This window comes from Carlito syrichta, unplaced genomic scaffold (assembly GCF_000164805.1).
Source record: "Carlito syrichta isolate Samal-C Ts95f unplaced genomic scaffold, Tarsius_syrichta-2.0.1 Scaffold289187, whole genome shotgun sequence".
Lineage (NCBI taxonomy): Eukaryota > Metazoa > Chordata > Mammalia > Primates > Tarsiidae > Carlito > Carlito syrichta.
This window is the reverse complement of record NW_007233283.1, coordinates 336,115-352,210: the sequence shown is the minus strand read 5'-3', so window position 1 is coordinate 352,210 and position 16,096 is coordinate 336,115. Positions and strand designations below refer to the sequence as shown.

General features: G+C 59.8%; 1 protein-coding gene across 1 annotated transcript in view; it reads right to left on the bottom strand.

Moving 5' to 3' along the window:
• PEPD (peptidase D) overlaps positions 1-16,096 on the bottom strand; it is a 119,585-nt gene that overhangs the window by 13,863 nt on the left and 89,626 nt on the right. The window contains exons 11-12 of the mRNA XM_021710482.1: positions 10,990-11,058; positions 9,304-9,381 (exon numbers count right to left, since the gene is read on the bottom strand). Of these exons, the coding sequence (XP_021566157.1) occupies positions 9,304-9,381; positions 10,990-11,058 (147 nt within the window). The remainder of the gene's footprint in view (positions 1-9,303; positions 9,382-10,989; positions 11,059-16,096) is intronic.

The following is a 16,096-nucleotide window of genomic DNA, read 5'->3' as shown; positions in this document are numbered from 1 at the left end:
CCCCCCCCCCCGGTGTCTCCCACGGGGGCATGAGCAGCAAAGGCACCCAGAGCCGCTTGGGGCCTTTGTCTCCTGGACAAGTCGGGGTTCAGGGCTCAGCCTAAGCAGGCGGTAGATGTCCTGTGGAGGCAACCCCTGCCCTCCACCGTCAGTCACCTGAGAATGAGGAGAGGCCGAGATGTCCCGAGGCCCCGCCCACCATCAGGCCTTCATCCGAAGACGCCAACACCCTCCCAGGTCTGCATGCAGCGTGGGCTCAGGCAGTGCCCATGGGAGGCTGGGGAGGGAGCCGGGCAGGGCCCTGGGACAGACACACTGCCCAGCAGGGGACAGGGTCTGAATCGCACCTGTGATTTTCAAGGGCCCCAGGGCATCTGGGTGAGAGTCCGGCCAGCCCGGGGCCCTGGCTCTGCTCCTGCTCTGGGGTCCCCTGGCTGGAAGGCATTCAGCACTACCTCTCTTCCCACCGTGGTGGGACAGACTTGCCCTGCCAGGGCCCGAGGGGAGGACAGGGAGGAAATGCCAGAAGGTGGCTTCATGTCAGCAGAGATTTCCCAGGGCGGCTGGCCACCCCCCCTCCTGGAAGCCAGAATGTGCTACCCCTGGCCCCTTGCCCTGTCTGCCTGGCACCTCTGCATCCCCAGGCAGCAGGCAGGGACGAGCAGGGCACAGACGGGGGGGTGAAGAGAGGGGCAGAAGTGCAGTGTGTGTGGGGGGGTGACAAGAGGGGCCCAGGAACCAGGAGCCAGTGGGAAGGCAGGGTGGCATGGGTCAGACGGCAAGTCTGCTGAGTCGGGAGGACGCGGCTGGGCCTGCCCTCCAGATGCCCGGTTCGAGGGCTCCAGATGCATCGGGGCAGCAGGAAGCAGGGCCAGCCCTTGCTGTGTGAAGGGTCTGGTGCCCCGCCTGAGCAAGGGCAGGTGAGACGCCATCCTACTCACCCGCCCCGATGGAATGAAACAGGACACAAGAAGGGCGCCGAGTCCAGGCCTGGCTCCCAGGACTACATGAAGGAGCCTCTTGAAGGGGGATGGCCTAAGGGGACAGAACCCCCTTCCCACCCTATCCCCCCTAGGGACCTGGAGAGGCCGTGGGTAGTGGACACAGAGCAGGGACCCCTCCCACCACCAGGAGCCATCCTTCACAGGTTGTGGACAAAACTGGCTGAGGGACATCCGTCCAGACCCAGGTCTGGGCTCCAACCTGCAGGGCCAGGAGACCAGAGCCAGGTGGAGTGGAGGAGGGTGGGGCTGCCCGCTTGGTGGCTGGTCCCATCCCAGCCTCTTGCAGAGGTCATCTGCAGTGGCACAAATCCTGGCAGGTCTGACCCAGGGCACAGCTGCGGCTTCCTTCCCCAAGGCTCACATCCAAATTCAAGCTCCAGAGGTAAACACAGCCTCTAGACAAACATTCCAGAAGCCGCCTGCACGCCTGCCTTTGGGGGCTCCATCCCGGGGGACGGAGCAGAGAGATGGGAGCGCCCGGCTCTGCAAGGGGCAGGGAACTGGGCCACGTGGCCTGACAAGCAGTGCCAGCCACCCCACGGAAGCAGCTTTTAAAAGAAGAAACTCAAACGCTCAGCATCCCCAGATGCTTTGCTGGAATCCAAAGTCCCCAGCGGGGACTTTTTAATCTCCTGTCTTTTCTGATTGCAAAACACCATAAACAGTGTCAACAGAGCAAAAAGCACAAGATAACACCTCAGGTGATTCTCAGGGTGGAGGAGGAGCCCCCAACAGCATGAAAGGAGACTTTGGGCTGGGTCAAAGTCACAGCTCTGGCCCCTAGAGCAGGCTGAGGGGTGATCTGGGCCTCACTTGAGGGTGACCCACCCAAGCCCAGTGTGTGAGGATGATGGAACAGAGAGGCCCTGGGTAGATACCAAGCGTCCGCGTCCCGGGAGGCTCCAGACACAACAGGCTGTTTGGGCTGCCAGCTGCCAGTAGGTTTACTTCTGCACAAGTCACACACTCCCCCCGAGAGCTGGGCTGGAGGGTGGGGCACATCTAAGTCCCAAGGTGAAGGGAAGCTGAGGCCTGGAGCACAGGTCAAACAACGCCCCAAGTCAGGGGGGTGGCAAGCAACTCAGAGCTGAGCAGAACGAGCAGTCTCTCGTCCTGGCTCAAGCAGGCAGCCTTCAGGGCCCCAGTTTTCCCGCCTGCAAAACGGGGACAGGCTGCAGGCCTGTGTCTTCTTGGGGTCAGCATGGAAGCAGCAACAGCGAGTGGAGCTGCAGGGGGCCACAACCCAGTCTTGCCCTGGAAAGCAGAGCATCATCTGGGCTCCCCAGGGTCAACAGAGGAAAACAGGTGGTGGTCTGATGGGTTAGGACACCCAAGAATGACCTGGACAGAGAGGACAGAGTTAGGTGTGTGGGGGACATGGATTCTGGGGAGACACCAAACCAGAAGGTGACCAGCAGCAGCACCCGCGGGCAGAACGTCCTATTGAACTGTGCTGACTTAAAAAGCAGAAACTGAACTATTTAAAAAACCAGGAAGCCCACAAGAACAGACCAGATGCTGGAATCATCTAGAACAGTAAAAGCGAGACTCTTCCAGTGCAGACCAGAGTCTGAACCAAATTCTCCAAACCCTCGTCAACAAAACAGAATGCACAGGGCGGTGGGCGCTTAGATTTCTTCAGCCAGTCTGGCTTCATCTTCCAGCTTCTAGAAGACTCCAACTGTGCTTTCTGTTTTAAAATCATCTGCTTTCTGGAGAAGGAAGTATACACCCAGCCAGCCAGCTCCATCCCGCCCTGCGACGCTTGGGCATGGGGCTGAAATCTATTTCTGTGCTCCTCTCAGTTCCCCATCTTTCTCTGCCTTTTAAAAAATCCCCCTCGGAGTCTCTACAAGCATTCATTACTCAGATTCAAGCCACCCTGGCATCCAGGGACGAAAGCCATCCCTTTTATAAAGCATCTCCCTCCAGCTCCTCTGTGTCCACTCCATCCGTCCTCTGAATGCAAACTGGCAGGAGAAAATTCGGTCATACTTTGGCTCCATCCAGAAGGCAGGATCCCTCCTTCCTGGCTGCCTGGGGACACCCACCGGGGACACTACCATCTTTGGCTGAGTGACTGTGTGCGATAATCTGAGACATCTGGAGAGATATTACACATCTCCAAGCAATATGCTGGCATCGCACTCTCCACATGTGTTCCGATGGCTTTTTTTTCTGGCTGGGCTGAGAGGTTCTGTCTTCTGCTGGCTCTTGCTGGGCAGCTTCAGGTCTGGGCTACCTGCCACCACTGGCCCACCCAGCCCCTCCCCAGGGCCCCCTCAGCTCCCGAGGCCCCACGGCAGGGACCTGCCAGCCCACAGGCAGAAGGCCTCCAGGATGGTTCAGCCAGCGACGACAGAAGGCTTGGGAGCGGTGCTGGGGGAAGCTGCGATGTTTAGGCGAGGGCCACTTTGCATTCGGCTGCAGTTTCATTTTAATCTCCCGGGTATGTGACAGCGCTCTTAGCTGCTCACGGCGACGTTGTGCACACACATATCCAAGATGGCAGGGGCATTTCAGCTGTGAAGCCACCCAGTCTGTGTCCCAGGCCAGGCTCGGGGATTTCTGAGCAGCAGGAAGCTCTCGCTTCCCTTCAGACCGCAGTGTGAGATAGAAAGGAAGGAATACAGGTCACTTTTCCATTTGTCTGCCACAGCGGGCAGCCCCTGCTGACAAGTGGCGACCTTGGGTCTCCCTGGTGCACGGCCGGCTGCCTGCTCCCAGCCAGGCCATCGTGGGGTGCCAGCAGAGGCCGAGGTCGCCATTTGGAGTCCCCGGGGCTCCTCCATGCCTGGGCTGACCCATCAAGCAGCCTTCTCGCCAGAGCTTCCCTGGGTATCTCTGTGCCACTCAGCTGAGCTGCGGAACAGCCACTCCTCCGGGGCCCAGGCAGACAGAAAAGCTGCTCACCAACCAGCCCACGACAGCAGCGGCTTGGGGTGCCCGACCCCAGCGCCAGCAATCCCTGCGAACACGGTGACAAAAGCAGTCACGTGCTGTCTGCAGGGAGCTGGCATCCCCGTTTTACAGAAGAGGTGAACAGTACTAGCATGAGGCCAGGACCCCAGGAAGGGCACTGTGACGTGGGTGGGATGCGGCAGCCGCCCACCCCGAGGGCTTGCAGCCACGAAGCACAGCGGGGCGAGGGCCAGGCATCAGGCAGCAGCCCCGGCGGGGGAGGGAGTCACGCGCTCAGCACATGCTGCGTTGCGCTTTTTTGGTGACCAGTGTCTCATGATGTCTGGGAGCACCCAGGCCGTCTGGGCTGGTGCGTTTCAAACTGTGGGTCGTGACATCGACTGAGTAGGGTGCAGCCACAAAGCATAAACAAGACAGATGAACAGAAAACACGCGGGAAAGGCATGTGGGTCTGAGCAGGGCCTGTCCACACTTACGAGAACTGGGCTAGAATGGAAAGGCCCCTCCTAACTGGGAAGAGACACTGAGGGTCATGGCCAACTGGTCCGCACAGAAGGCTAACCTGGGCCCGGGCCCTCCTGAGAGTGGCCTGTGGCCCAAGGGCCTGTCCCTAAGACCATGATGTGCTCAGGATGGGGCTGGGGACAGTCACGCATCCCTCTGAGGAAACAGCCCGGTGGAAGGGTCTGGGCTGGGCCTGGCAGCAGGAAGCAGGCCCTGCGGGTGACATTCTCAAGCTCACTAATGCATCGGGCTCCGGCTGAAGTGAAGCTTGGGGTGCCCCTCTCCCAAGCCCCTCCGCCCCCAGGTACAGCCTTGCCACCTGTGGGGGCCGCAGTGCCAGGTGCCCGGCAGATCAGGTCAAACCACCAACAGGTGTGCCAGAATCATCCCATCGGGGCTGCAGGGCTCAGGAGAGGCTGCAGCGGCTGCTAAGGCCCTGGGGGTGGGCACCTGCAGGGCTGGCACGTCTGTGATGGGGAGACGGCCGCACCGAGGGCTCTGCGGCCACCCCGGCTTGGGGATGTGACGCTGGCAGTGAGAGGGGCAGCACCTGTGTCCATGTGCTGGCAGCAGTTCAGGGTGTCCTCGGGCGCCATCCTGGGATGAAATCCGTAGCCCTCAGCATTCTGGGCAGAGAGAATTTGGGCTTTGGTGACCCTGAAGTGTATCCACACCTCTACTGGTCAGCTGGGGCTTCAGGCCAGGAGACAGATGAGGCCCTAGGCCACGGCAGGGCCTGGCCAGTCGTCCTGAGACAATGCTGCCCTCTTCTGGCCAGTGCTGGAAGGACCAGCTCACGGCCCGCGGCTGCATCCAGCCTGCCGGCAGGCAACCCACTCCTGGGACATCCTTGGACCTGTGCTCTAGAAGGTTTTGAGAAGAGCCGCCGCAGAAGGTTCTGAAAGGGACCACTGCCCCTGTCCGCCTGCCTCCCTGCTCCTCTGCCATCTGCTCCAGAGGTGGGAAAGCTAGGCGGCGGCAGGTGAGACGTGCCCCAGCTGCTTTCGAAATCAGAGGGGAGGCGGGACATGCGCAAGGCTGGCCTCAGCCGGGGAGTCGGTGCAAGAATGGGCAGCTCTGGGTGCACTGCTTCCCGGGGGACTGAACGATGGCCGACGATGCTCCCTGGTGGCCCACGGGCAGCTTGCTGGCCTTCAGCGCCTCCGTGGGGCTCTGCGTGGGTTGTGAGAGGATGAGGCAGTGTACGAGGGCTTGGGAGACGACCGGATGCGGGGCTGACAAGTCCGGGCCACATCTGCGCTCACACCCACCTGTTCCGGGCTGAGTTTAGCAGGGAAGGGTCTTCTGGGGCCCTGCTTGGGAAAGGCCTCCGATGACCTTTGATGCCATCCGCTGTGTGGACACACTGAGAGCATCAGTGGGCGAGTGTGCTTGCTTTAGAAGGGAAAACGCAAAGCGAGGAAGGGCTTCTCCGGATCAGTGACTTGTTGCTGGGGTTCGAGGCGAAGCCCAGGGTCACGGCAGCAAAGGGCTCCAGGAACAGCAGCAGAGCCCCAAGAGGTCCTGTGGCTCAAGGCGAGCAGGAGGAGGGCCCAGGAGTCGGAAGCCACTCCAAGGTCCCGTTTCTCTCCCGGGGATCCGTGCAGAGCGGGTGGGGCGGGATCTGGCCCCAGAAGCAGGACGGAGCCCGAGGGGCCGCAGTCTGCAATGGCTGGGGGAGGCTCTCAGCTCTCGGCTGGCGAGCCTGACCCGAAGCAAGAATCGGAGTCCAATTTACAGGCCCCTGTGGGCGATGACCGCAGCCACGGTGGAGCTCCAGGGAAGCTTCTGGTGTTGCAAGGACAGAAGAGGGGAGAGGGCTCGGCTGAGCTCAAGCCCCACCTGGCACACACATCCCAGAGGACTACCCTGGGCTGAAAACAGACCAGGCAGGCTGTGCACTCCGAGAGCTGTCCGTGAGCAAACCAGGCTGCCCACGGCTCTCGCCCCTCTGGCCTGGGCTGTGGAGCCCACTGCTGCAAACTGGGCCTCGGGCCACAGCACGGGGAGGACGAAGCCCGGCCTGCCTGGCTCGCTGCTGCCGTCCACACCCACGGAGGGCCCGCACTGTGCCAGCCTCACGCGCGGCGCGCTGCACACGGGATCCCTAAATCCTCCCAGAGCTGGGTGCTACGTTATCCCCGGTGATGAATGGAAAAACCGGGGTTCCGAGGGGTGGCCGCTTTGCCGGGGAAGGGGCGCAGGGACTCGAACTGTGCGCAGTCTTGTCCAGGCTCTCCGTGTGTGTGTGTCGACGACGAGGGGTCGTGTCTGGGAGGGACGGAAGGGGCGGGGCTCTACCTCCCCAGTGTCGCCTGACTGGACCAGCTCTCACGCCCCCAACTACCGCACTGCTGAAGGGCAAACTGTCTCCAAGGCCCAGAACGCCCAGAGCCCCCCTTTGCAACAGGGGCTGGAGGACACACACTGTCTGGGAGGCACCCCGGTTCAGGGCCGATTCCGCACCAGGCACATATTCCAGTTTCATACCTTAGGATGAAGAAGCGTGGCTTTATGTTGGGATAACAGAGTGATTTATTATTTACCGAATGCAGTGGGCGCTCGGCAGATCAATTTCAATAAAACAATGGATTATAAACGCCGCCAGCAATCTGGCAGTAGCAGTAATCAACAAAACATGTTGTTCTAAATGCTGCATAATAAATTGACTATAATAAACTCATAATTATTCTACTGGCTACATTTCAAAGTTAGCACCAGAAAAATAAAATCACCAATTTGGGCTTGGCGTTAACAACCACGGGCTTCCTCAAATCACTCCTGTTCCTACAGCTGCAACAGGGATGCAGGTGCCGTGCTGCCTGGAGGGCTGAGACCACAACACCGGGGCGAGGCAGAGGCCTGATATCTGCAGCACCCTGGCCCGGCCCTGGCCCTGCTGGGGGCCACCCCAGGAATACAGCTGGGACTGACCTCTCACAGGGTGAGATGGGCAGACGCAGGGCAGGGGAGATGCGGCCGCTTCCTCTGGGGTGTGCTGACTCTGGCTGGGCGGCTCTGTTCTGGGACTAGGTTCCCGTGTCCTGAGCTCCTGGCCCGGCCAGAATGGGCCACAGGGCTAAAGAGCCTTAGGAAAGGTTTCAGGAGGTGAGAGTTCCCAAAGAGGTCAGGTGGGCTCTCTCTGGGGCCACTGGGGGGTCACCCTCTCTTGCCGGAGTCTCCAGCTGAGCCAAGTCTTAGTTTGCCAATCTCCCCAAATCCCTCTGGCGCCACACCTGGGCCTGGTACCCTCCCTGTGTCTCAGGTACCCTGTTTACACACAGGGGGAAGCACCTACCTCCCAGGATCAGGGTGACAAAACCCACATGGAAAGACCCAGAGGGGAGAATCCTGTCAAGGTCACTGCCTGCCTCTGACCCCCAGGCCTCTAGGAGGGTGGCTGAGATCTGCCCTGACCCTCCCAGCCCTGAGCACGGCAGGGCCCAGCCACAGCCTGAGCGAGCCTGCTACCCAGAGACTGGGCACCGGCCCACAATCTGTGGGGCCTCTGCAGCCGTGGGCGAACAAGTTCTGTGGAGTCAGTATGGTCAAGCTGGCAGATGGCTGCCGACACTCAGCTCCTTGTCAGCGGTGCTCCCACCCATCTCTGTGGCCACTTTGGGCGTCACCCTTCTGCATGATTGTAGCTCGACCCCGACCTGCTGGCCAGGCCCCTGGGGAGAGGACAGGCGGGCGGTGCGGCAGTGTTCCTCAAAATCCCCCTGCTGCTGCATGTGGACTTGAGATGCAGGTGCGATCCCCACTCACCGAGGAGTCAACTGAAACACTGGCGGGAGGGCGGAGCGCACCGGGGCGGCCCCCATGGAGGAAGCCAAGGAAGCCCAGTTGGGCACCGCTCTGGTCTGAGAGGATGCCACGATGCTGTCTGGAAATTGGGCTCTGCCAGAGGCTTGTTCAGGAGTATCCGCAATGGGTGAAAAAGCACCTAAGAATCCGGTGGTACAGGGTACCCCTACATGCCTGCTGACGGCCAGAGCAAAATGTCTGAAGGCCAAGACAGGACCTGCCTGGGTGGCTTGTGGCCAAGTCCAGAGCCTCAGCATCAGAGCGCCACTTAGTAGCCCTGCGCCACCCAGGCTGGCCCTGGCCGATGCCTGGATGGTGCAGAGCATAGGTGAGAACGCCGTGACAAAGTCGGGGGCCAGGTCTGCAGGTGCTCACAGACCCCTTACAGCCCTGAAGAAGTGACCAACAAGCTCTGCCTTACATGTGGGGCTGGGGTGGGAGGTGGGGGGGTCTGGAGTAAGTCCTTCAACAGGAGAAGAAGCTGCCAGAAGGTGGAGGCTGCAGGACCTGCCCACGCCTGCCCTGTTGAGGCCCCCAGGAGGAGCGGTGAGGAGAGCTACGCATGCTCAAGAAAGCCTTGCAAACAGCCCTGGGGCCAAGCACCACCTTGGATGGCTGAACAAATGGCCGCTTATGCCAAGGGGTCTTATGCCTGAGGCTGGCAAGTTTCAGAGAGTGGGAGGCTCCCTGGGGTCTTCCCTGCTCCAGAAGGGTCCCGCCCTCCAGGCACCGAGACAGAGATGTGAGTGTGCACCCCCCGGATGGAGAGGACAGCCTGGGCAGAGCTGGGGGAGTTCAGGTCCTCCTCAGAGAGCCCACCAGCCCATGGCCCATGGGAACCACAGGGAGACTCCACACCCTCTCTCACAGTGCTTTCTGTAGGATGCAGGCTTTTGGCCTTGGAGAGGCGCCGTGCGGGCTGGGGCCTTGGCAGATAATCCTGGGTCAAGAGCAGGCCTGGGGCCTTGCTGTGGTCAGCCCCCTTGACCTTGAGGTTGAGTCTAACTTCGGCCCAGCTGCTCACACACAAAGCCAGGGCTGGCAGCACTGGGTCAGCCTCACTTACCACATGTCTCCGTCCTGGACCGTTCGGTCGTTGGGGGCCCCAGCATGTCCGTAGTGCAGGACGGCCGAGTTCTCGCCGCTGCGAAGAGTTGGGGGAGGGTGGTCAAAGCTCATCCTCATCCAGCAGGCTGCAAGGGCTGGTACCCCAATCCCCTACCCCACAGGCAGCACCCTTCACCCTCTAGCGGAGGCCCAGGGGCAGCTGGACCAGGCCCACAGCTGGAGGGCGGGGCCGGGGAACGTGGTAGCCCGGGCACTCTGCAATCACACGGCTGGTGGCCAACTTCTTGGTCCATGGCAGCGCTGCCTGCAGGGTTTTCTGCCCAAGAATGCTGCTTAGACCGGTGTCCTCCGGGCGGGGATATGAGCACAGTGTAGCAGCACACATAAGAACAAATATGGGGTGTGGCGGTTTCTGGGCTTGGGACAGGGGCTCCCGCAAGTCCTCCTTTCCTGGTGACTGACCAGGACTGGAGAGACAGGAGGCCAGAGGCTCCTTGTGCCTCTGCTTGAGAGGGCTTCCCTAATGAGCGATGCCTTTAAGAAGAAGAGGACTTTTAAGTCTATCTGTAGGGGGAAAAAAAACCCCACCTGGGTGTAATATTTATGGCTGCATTCGGGAGTCTCAGGAATCATAAAAGCAGAAATAATGATTTTTCTCTCTACCCACCAGAGAAGCGCATTTCCAAGGACTAAGATGTTCACATGTATTATTCATGCGCCAAGGACGTGAACATCAGCAGAGCTGCCCGGCTCCCTCCTGGGGGCCAGACCCAGGAGCAGAGCCTAGGCAGGGTGGGGAGACTAGACGGGCGAGCCGGCAGACGAGGGGCTGCCCACAGCCAGGATGTGCTGAGCAGACGCAGCCGCCGTGACACACCAGCTGCGCACGCCCCAGAGAGCACAGAGATGCACACACACAGCCACCTGCTGCTCCTGCGCCCTGGGCATCTCCATCACCTGTGGGCCTCCAAGCACACCCAGCCACACGCAGACGACACACACGGAACCACACACACCCACACAGAGCACCCCACCCCCATAATGTGCCACGCGCACACACCCCAAAACTGACACACACACATACACACGGCCGTGCTGGGCTCTGCACAGCTCTATCGATAGCTCCACCCACACTCACACACGGACACACAACCGCTGTCCCCTGCACTGACACAGCCCTTTCCCTGTTCCACCCCTGCTCTATGCAGACGTGGACAGCCCGGTCCCCATGTGCTCCGTGTGCACCTGCAAGCGGGGTCCCAGGAGGAGCGGCCTTTCTGTGCTAACCAGCTAGGGACAGGAGGGAGGGGACAGGAGGCAGCTCCTCGGCGGGGACAGGTGCACTCCCTCCCTCACGCAGTGCCAGACCCCATGGCCAGAGGCGAGCTTGGCGACCCCGGCGACCTCGGCGACCTTGGCTCTTGGGGCCTTGGGAAGGAAGAGCGACTTCCCGGCCTGGGATGCCAGCACAGGCGTGGGTGTGGGAGTAAGCGAGAACATCTAGCTGGGGAAGGTGGAGCCCCCTCCTCACTAAGGCCCGCCCTCCTCCCGTGGATGTTCCCACATGCTGCTTAGGCCACTGGCCTCCGGCTGGGATGCAGGTGCAGTGTGGGCAGCCCACGTAAGAACAGAAATGGGGAGTGGAGGCTTCTGGGCTTGGGACAGGGGCCCCGCCCCCGCTTACCTGCCACAGATGCAGGTGTAGGAGCTGTGACGCATGCCGCCCCGGGAGTAGCAGTAGTGCTCGAAAAGGCTGCAGGGGGAGAGCCTTGTCAGGGCAGAGTCACCGAAACACGCCCGCACGACCCACCCACGAGCCCCACGCACCCACGTGAGAGTCGGCCAAGACAGTCGGAGCTCCTCCTGGGAGTCTGGGAGGCTTGTGGCCTGGACCTGGGGTTCACCAGAGGCCACAGAACCACAAAGGTCAGTGCGGAGTGAAGGGAGAAGCTAGGGACCCGGCAGGGCCCAGGCAGCTGCTGGAAGAGCCTGCCAGCCTCCACCACCAGGGTGCCAGCCACCTCCCAGCTCATCAGGACACACAGGCCTGCTGGAGCCCTGGTCCTGGAGGAAGCTGGGCTGGACAAGAGCTGTACATGCTTCTGCAGGGCTGGAGGAAGGGTCACCCTGTGACTGTGTCCAGGGGTCACCACTCACCCCACCAGGGGCTGGACGCATGGCTGGGGATGCAAGACCTCTTCTAACCCCAGTGCTGTCCTGTGCTCACCCAGGGAAGGGGGAACAGGAATGCTGGGCAGATGGGGGCGAGGGGCGAGTCCTCCTGCAGGTGGGGTGGGACAGGCAAGTCTCCAAGAGAGGGGACAAGTCCTGCATCTCCTTCCCTGGGACAAGTAGCACATGGCTGGGTCAGCGACACAGTATGGAAGGACAAGCCCCTGGCCTCTGGGCTAAGCCCAGAGCTAGGAACAGGGGGAGGCTTCCAGGAGAATGGGATGTCACCAAGAGGGTGACAATGACCCAGTGTTGGCAAAGGCCCAGCGGTAGGAACAAGCATGGCGTCTGTCGTCCATGGGGGCAGTGAGCTGTCTCCTCAATGCCAGCCCCTGGGGCAGATCTTAGAGACAGATACAGGGGCAGGTAGACAGAACCAGTCACGTTAACACCATGTCGGCGACATGTCATCAGTGCTGAGTCCTCAGATCATGCTTCCCAGAGCTCTGGAGTGGCTAGGACCCTGCCCCTCTCACATATGCCGCAGGACCTTGGGCCCACATCTTTGCGTGGGACTTTTAGCTCCGAGGGACCAAGCTGCTCTCCAGCATCTGCCCTGGTCTTCCAGGTAACCAAGTGCCCTGCCTCTGCAGAACCCAGCTGGTGAGGGACACCATGGTGGGGAGCTGCCTGCATCCCCTCCCTGAGGCCCAGGCGATGGTTCTCTCCCTCCACCCGGCTTGGTGCACCCACCACCAGGGCAGCCGTCCTCAGAACACCAAAAGCTGCCCCTGGGCCCACCAAGGGGTGGTCCTAGCCCCGCACGTCCTAGGCCTGCATTAGAGAATGTCTGCACAGAGGAGTTTAATCTTCCAGGCACTGTAAACACAAATTATGTATAATTGTTATGATTGGGCGTTAAGTAGTTGTTATGCAGGAACAGTTCTGCCACACTCAGTCGGCTTTCAGACCTGCCTTACAAACTTCACAGGATAATTGGCTATCTGCGAGTGAAGTATTTCCTCAACACAAAGGATTTCGGGAGCTGCCGGGGAGGCAAGGAAGTCACACGCTTCTCTCCTAGCCGCCCCCGTATTCCTGGTGGGAGCACTCGAGCAGCTGCCAGAGGCTTCTGCCTCAGCCCCAAGAGTCGCAGCTGGGAGCGCGGCCACAGCCCAGGCTTGCTCCTGGTGAGGCCTGCAAGGCCACGCCCCACCCGGCACACGGCAAGGCCACAGACAGGCAGCCTCAGATGCCGGCTCCACACGTCCCAGACCGCCCAATGAGAGGCCCAAGTCACGGAGCCTGAGGGTTCCCTCAGCTCGGGGAGATGTGGCCCTGCCCTGAGAGAGTCCCGGGGCCACATGGCCATTATTAAGGTGATAGGGCCAGTGAGCCTCCGTGGGGGCAGGTGACATGAGGACAACCACAGGCTGTACTGGGAGTGGCTGGCTTCAGAAAGGACAGGCAGAGGAGAGTGACAGCAGTACCGTCTGCGTGTGCGAATGAACAAGCATATTCTCTGAGAAAGGGAGGAAGCGGGTCTGGTTTCTCCACCGCATAATGCATTCAGTAGAGACAACTTTCCTTGTACGCCCTGGCTTCTGTTTACCAAAAAAAAAAAAAAAAAGGTAGCTAGGAGAAAAAGGCACATCTTACAGAGGCACCAAACTAAAAAAGGCTGGCCAAATTTTCACCTGCAAAACTGCGGCTTGTCACCTTTGCCAGTCACAGTGACAATTCCACACACAGTTCAGTGAGAGAGAGTAGAAAAGGTGAAGAGAAAAACCACACTCTGAAAACTTGCTCTAGCCTAAGAGAATCAGGAGCTCTTCACATTAGGCTTCTGGACCACATTCTGTTTTCATCATTTTCTCTGACGGGACTAGAGGACATGCTGGTACTACATAACAACAGCAGGTGGATGACATGAGGCCACGTTTTCTGTGGGCTTGGGCTGTGCATACCCAGATTCTGGGGCAAACGTGGTGGCTCGGGGTCCATAGACACACGTGAGTCCAACACATGTGAGGGCTGAGGAGCAGACACTCCGCACGAGCCACGTGTAGGCGTGGAGGCAACACGTGGCCCCGGCACAGCCACGAGAGCTCAGCAAGAAGAGCTGGTGACCAGCAGCAAGCGTGGGCCACGAGGACAGGCCCCTACCCCTCTGACCTCCACTGAGGCAGCAGCAGGTCACGTCATCCAAATTCCTCTGCGTGTTCCTGGAAACACAGCCCACTGTGAGCCCGCAGGGGCCCAGCCCACTCATCCCGAACTGGTCCACGTTGACGAAGCCACCCAAATCTGTGGCCACGCTTCGCTGGAGGCTGCCAGTTGGCTCCTCTGGAAACCACAGCACAGTCGATGCTGGCAGATGGTCGGCCATGAGCCTCTCCCCAGCACCCAGAGGTGCCATGTAAAACGTGACAAGCAGGGGCAGGTTCACGAACAAGGAGGAGAGGGAGGAGAGAAAGGGACCCAGAGCTGCCGGTCTTGCGAACCTTGAAGCCTGGACTCTAACTGCCATGTGGGGACAGTGACAGGCCTTGGGCCTATGAAAGGTTGGCGACTGCACCTGAGATCCCACCTGCACATAAAGCTGGGCCTGTGTAGGAATGCACCTGCAGCAAAAGGGTGGGCTTGGAAAGAATTCATCAACAACAGGGAGGCAACCGGGACTAGACTCACGGCACAAGTCGAAAGCATTCCCTCAGAATCCATAAGCACAGGCCCGTCTTCCATGAGTTTCAAGTTCAAATGCAAACGACCTGCATGGTGTGGAAACTCCTCTGCCAGGAAATTAACAAAGAACTTGGCCCCTGACTGTGATACCTGGAGCACCTGGCAGGAGCCCACAAAAAGCCAAATCATGGCCACACCCTCTGCCCAGGCCAGCCAGGACCTGCTAGTGTACACACACCCCCACGCGGGGGTTGAGAGCGGTACCTCTCTCCCACATACTACACACACACACCACACGAACCCCATGCCCATCACCTGACTGCACACACATACCCATGCCACATGACTCCACCCCCAGCCCCCCACACTGCATACACACACACATGAACGCCCCTCCCAGTCCCTACTGTATACACACACATACCACATGAACACCACTCCATCACATACACTACACACACACACACACAAACACACACACACACACACACACACCATGCACACCCCCCATACACACACCCAACATGAACTCAAAATCCAAATAACAAACACCGAGACAAAATAGTTCCCAAGAGTTGCCAGACACAACAAATAACAGGCTGAGAATCCCCCCAATTTCCGATAACATCATTGATCTGACAGCCACTTCAAACACATATACAATAACGAACACTTAAAAGGATAGTATAAAGAAAGAGCAGGCATATTTTATGAAGAACCGAATAAAACCTTTGGAAGTGAACAGGCTCTCTGTAAGGGGACAGCAGACAGCAAGGCAGGCAGCAGGGTTGCCGCCTCGTGACCATTCCCACCTGCTCCTGCAGCAAATCCGCAACTCACAGAGGCGGCATGTGTCTCTGCAGGAGGATGAGGATGGAGGACATCCCAGCTGGGCCCTGGCCCGGCACCCGTTTGCTCCCCTAGTGGCAGAGCGGGCTTCTGGTGAGCAGAGGACGGCCTGCGCCCAGCCAGCCAGCCTCCCCCGTCCCCGCTGTTCACGTTCCCCTGCATGGCCCTCCCTCTATCATCCTCGCCTATAAATTTCTCCCAAGCAAGGCTTGGGGAGGAGATACTTGTATCCAGGCATAAATGAGAACCCTTCAGCAACCTGGGAGAATCTGTGCCGTGAATAACGAGCGAGATGGAGTTACTGCAGTGTCGGGGGCGAGGCCGATTTGTCAGTGCCTGGCGATGGCTCGTAAGGCAGGAAGGGCCAATTCCCAGGCCCAGATCTGCAGGAATGGTGTCTCCAGGGACAACATCGCTGGGTGTCTCCCTGGGACCCACACATCCAGCCTGTGGAGTGCTCCGGGAACACCGCCCAGCTCCTGCCCTCAGAGGTTTGTCATCGAACATGAAGACAAGCCACGGTCCCATAAAAATGCACTCGTTGGCCAAGATAACGGCAGCGGGGCTGCCTCGACAGTGTTAGCCAAGAGATCAGCACAGGCTGTGAGACAGGCTGGATGGGGCCAGGGAGGTCGATGGAGGTGACGCCAGGGGCGGCATGGACCATATCATTCCCTTCACCAGGCTGGGCCTCGATGGGCCTTGGGTCCCCAGGAGGTGCCGAGGGCAGGCTGGGCCAGGAACGGGAGCATGGACAGAAGGTGGGCAGGGTGGTGGCACTCCCTCAGCTGAGCAGATGGTTTAGGAGAGAGGCTAGTCAGGGTCACAAAGCCGGGTGGGGCCAGAGGGCTCCCCACCCTGGTCCCTGGACTGCAGTCCTTGCTCTGGGCCCCATAACCCAGCCTCCTGGGACAACCCAACTCCAGGTGAAACCCTGGCTCTGCCCTTTGCCAGCTGTATGGCCTCTCCATGTCCCGGTTTCCTCATCTGTAAAATGAGAATGATCATGGTACCTCCCTCCCAGGGCTGCCATGCCAGTTCCAGAATCTGATACGTACGGAGTGCACAGAACAGTCTTGGCACCC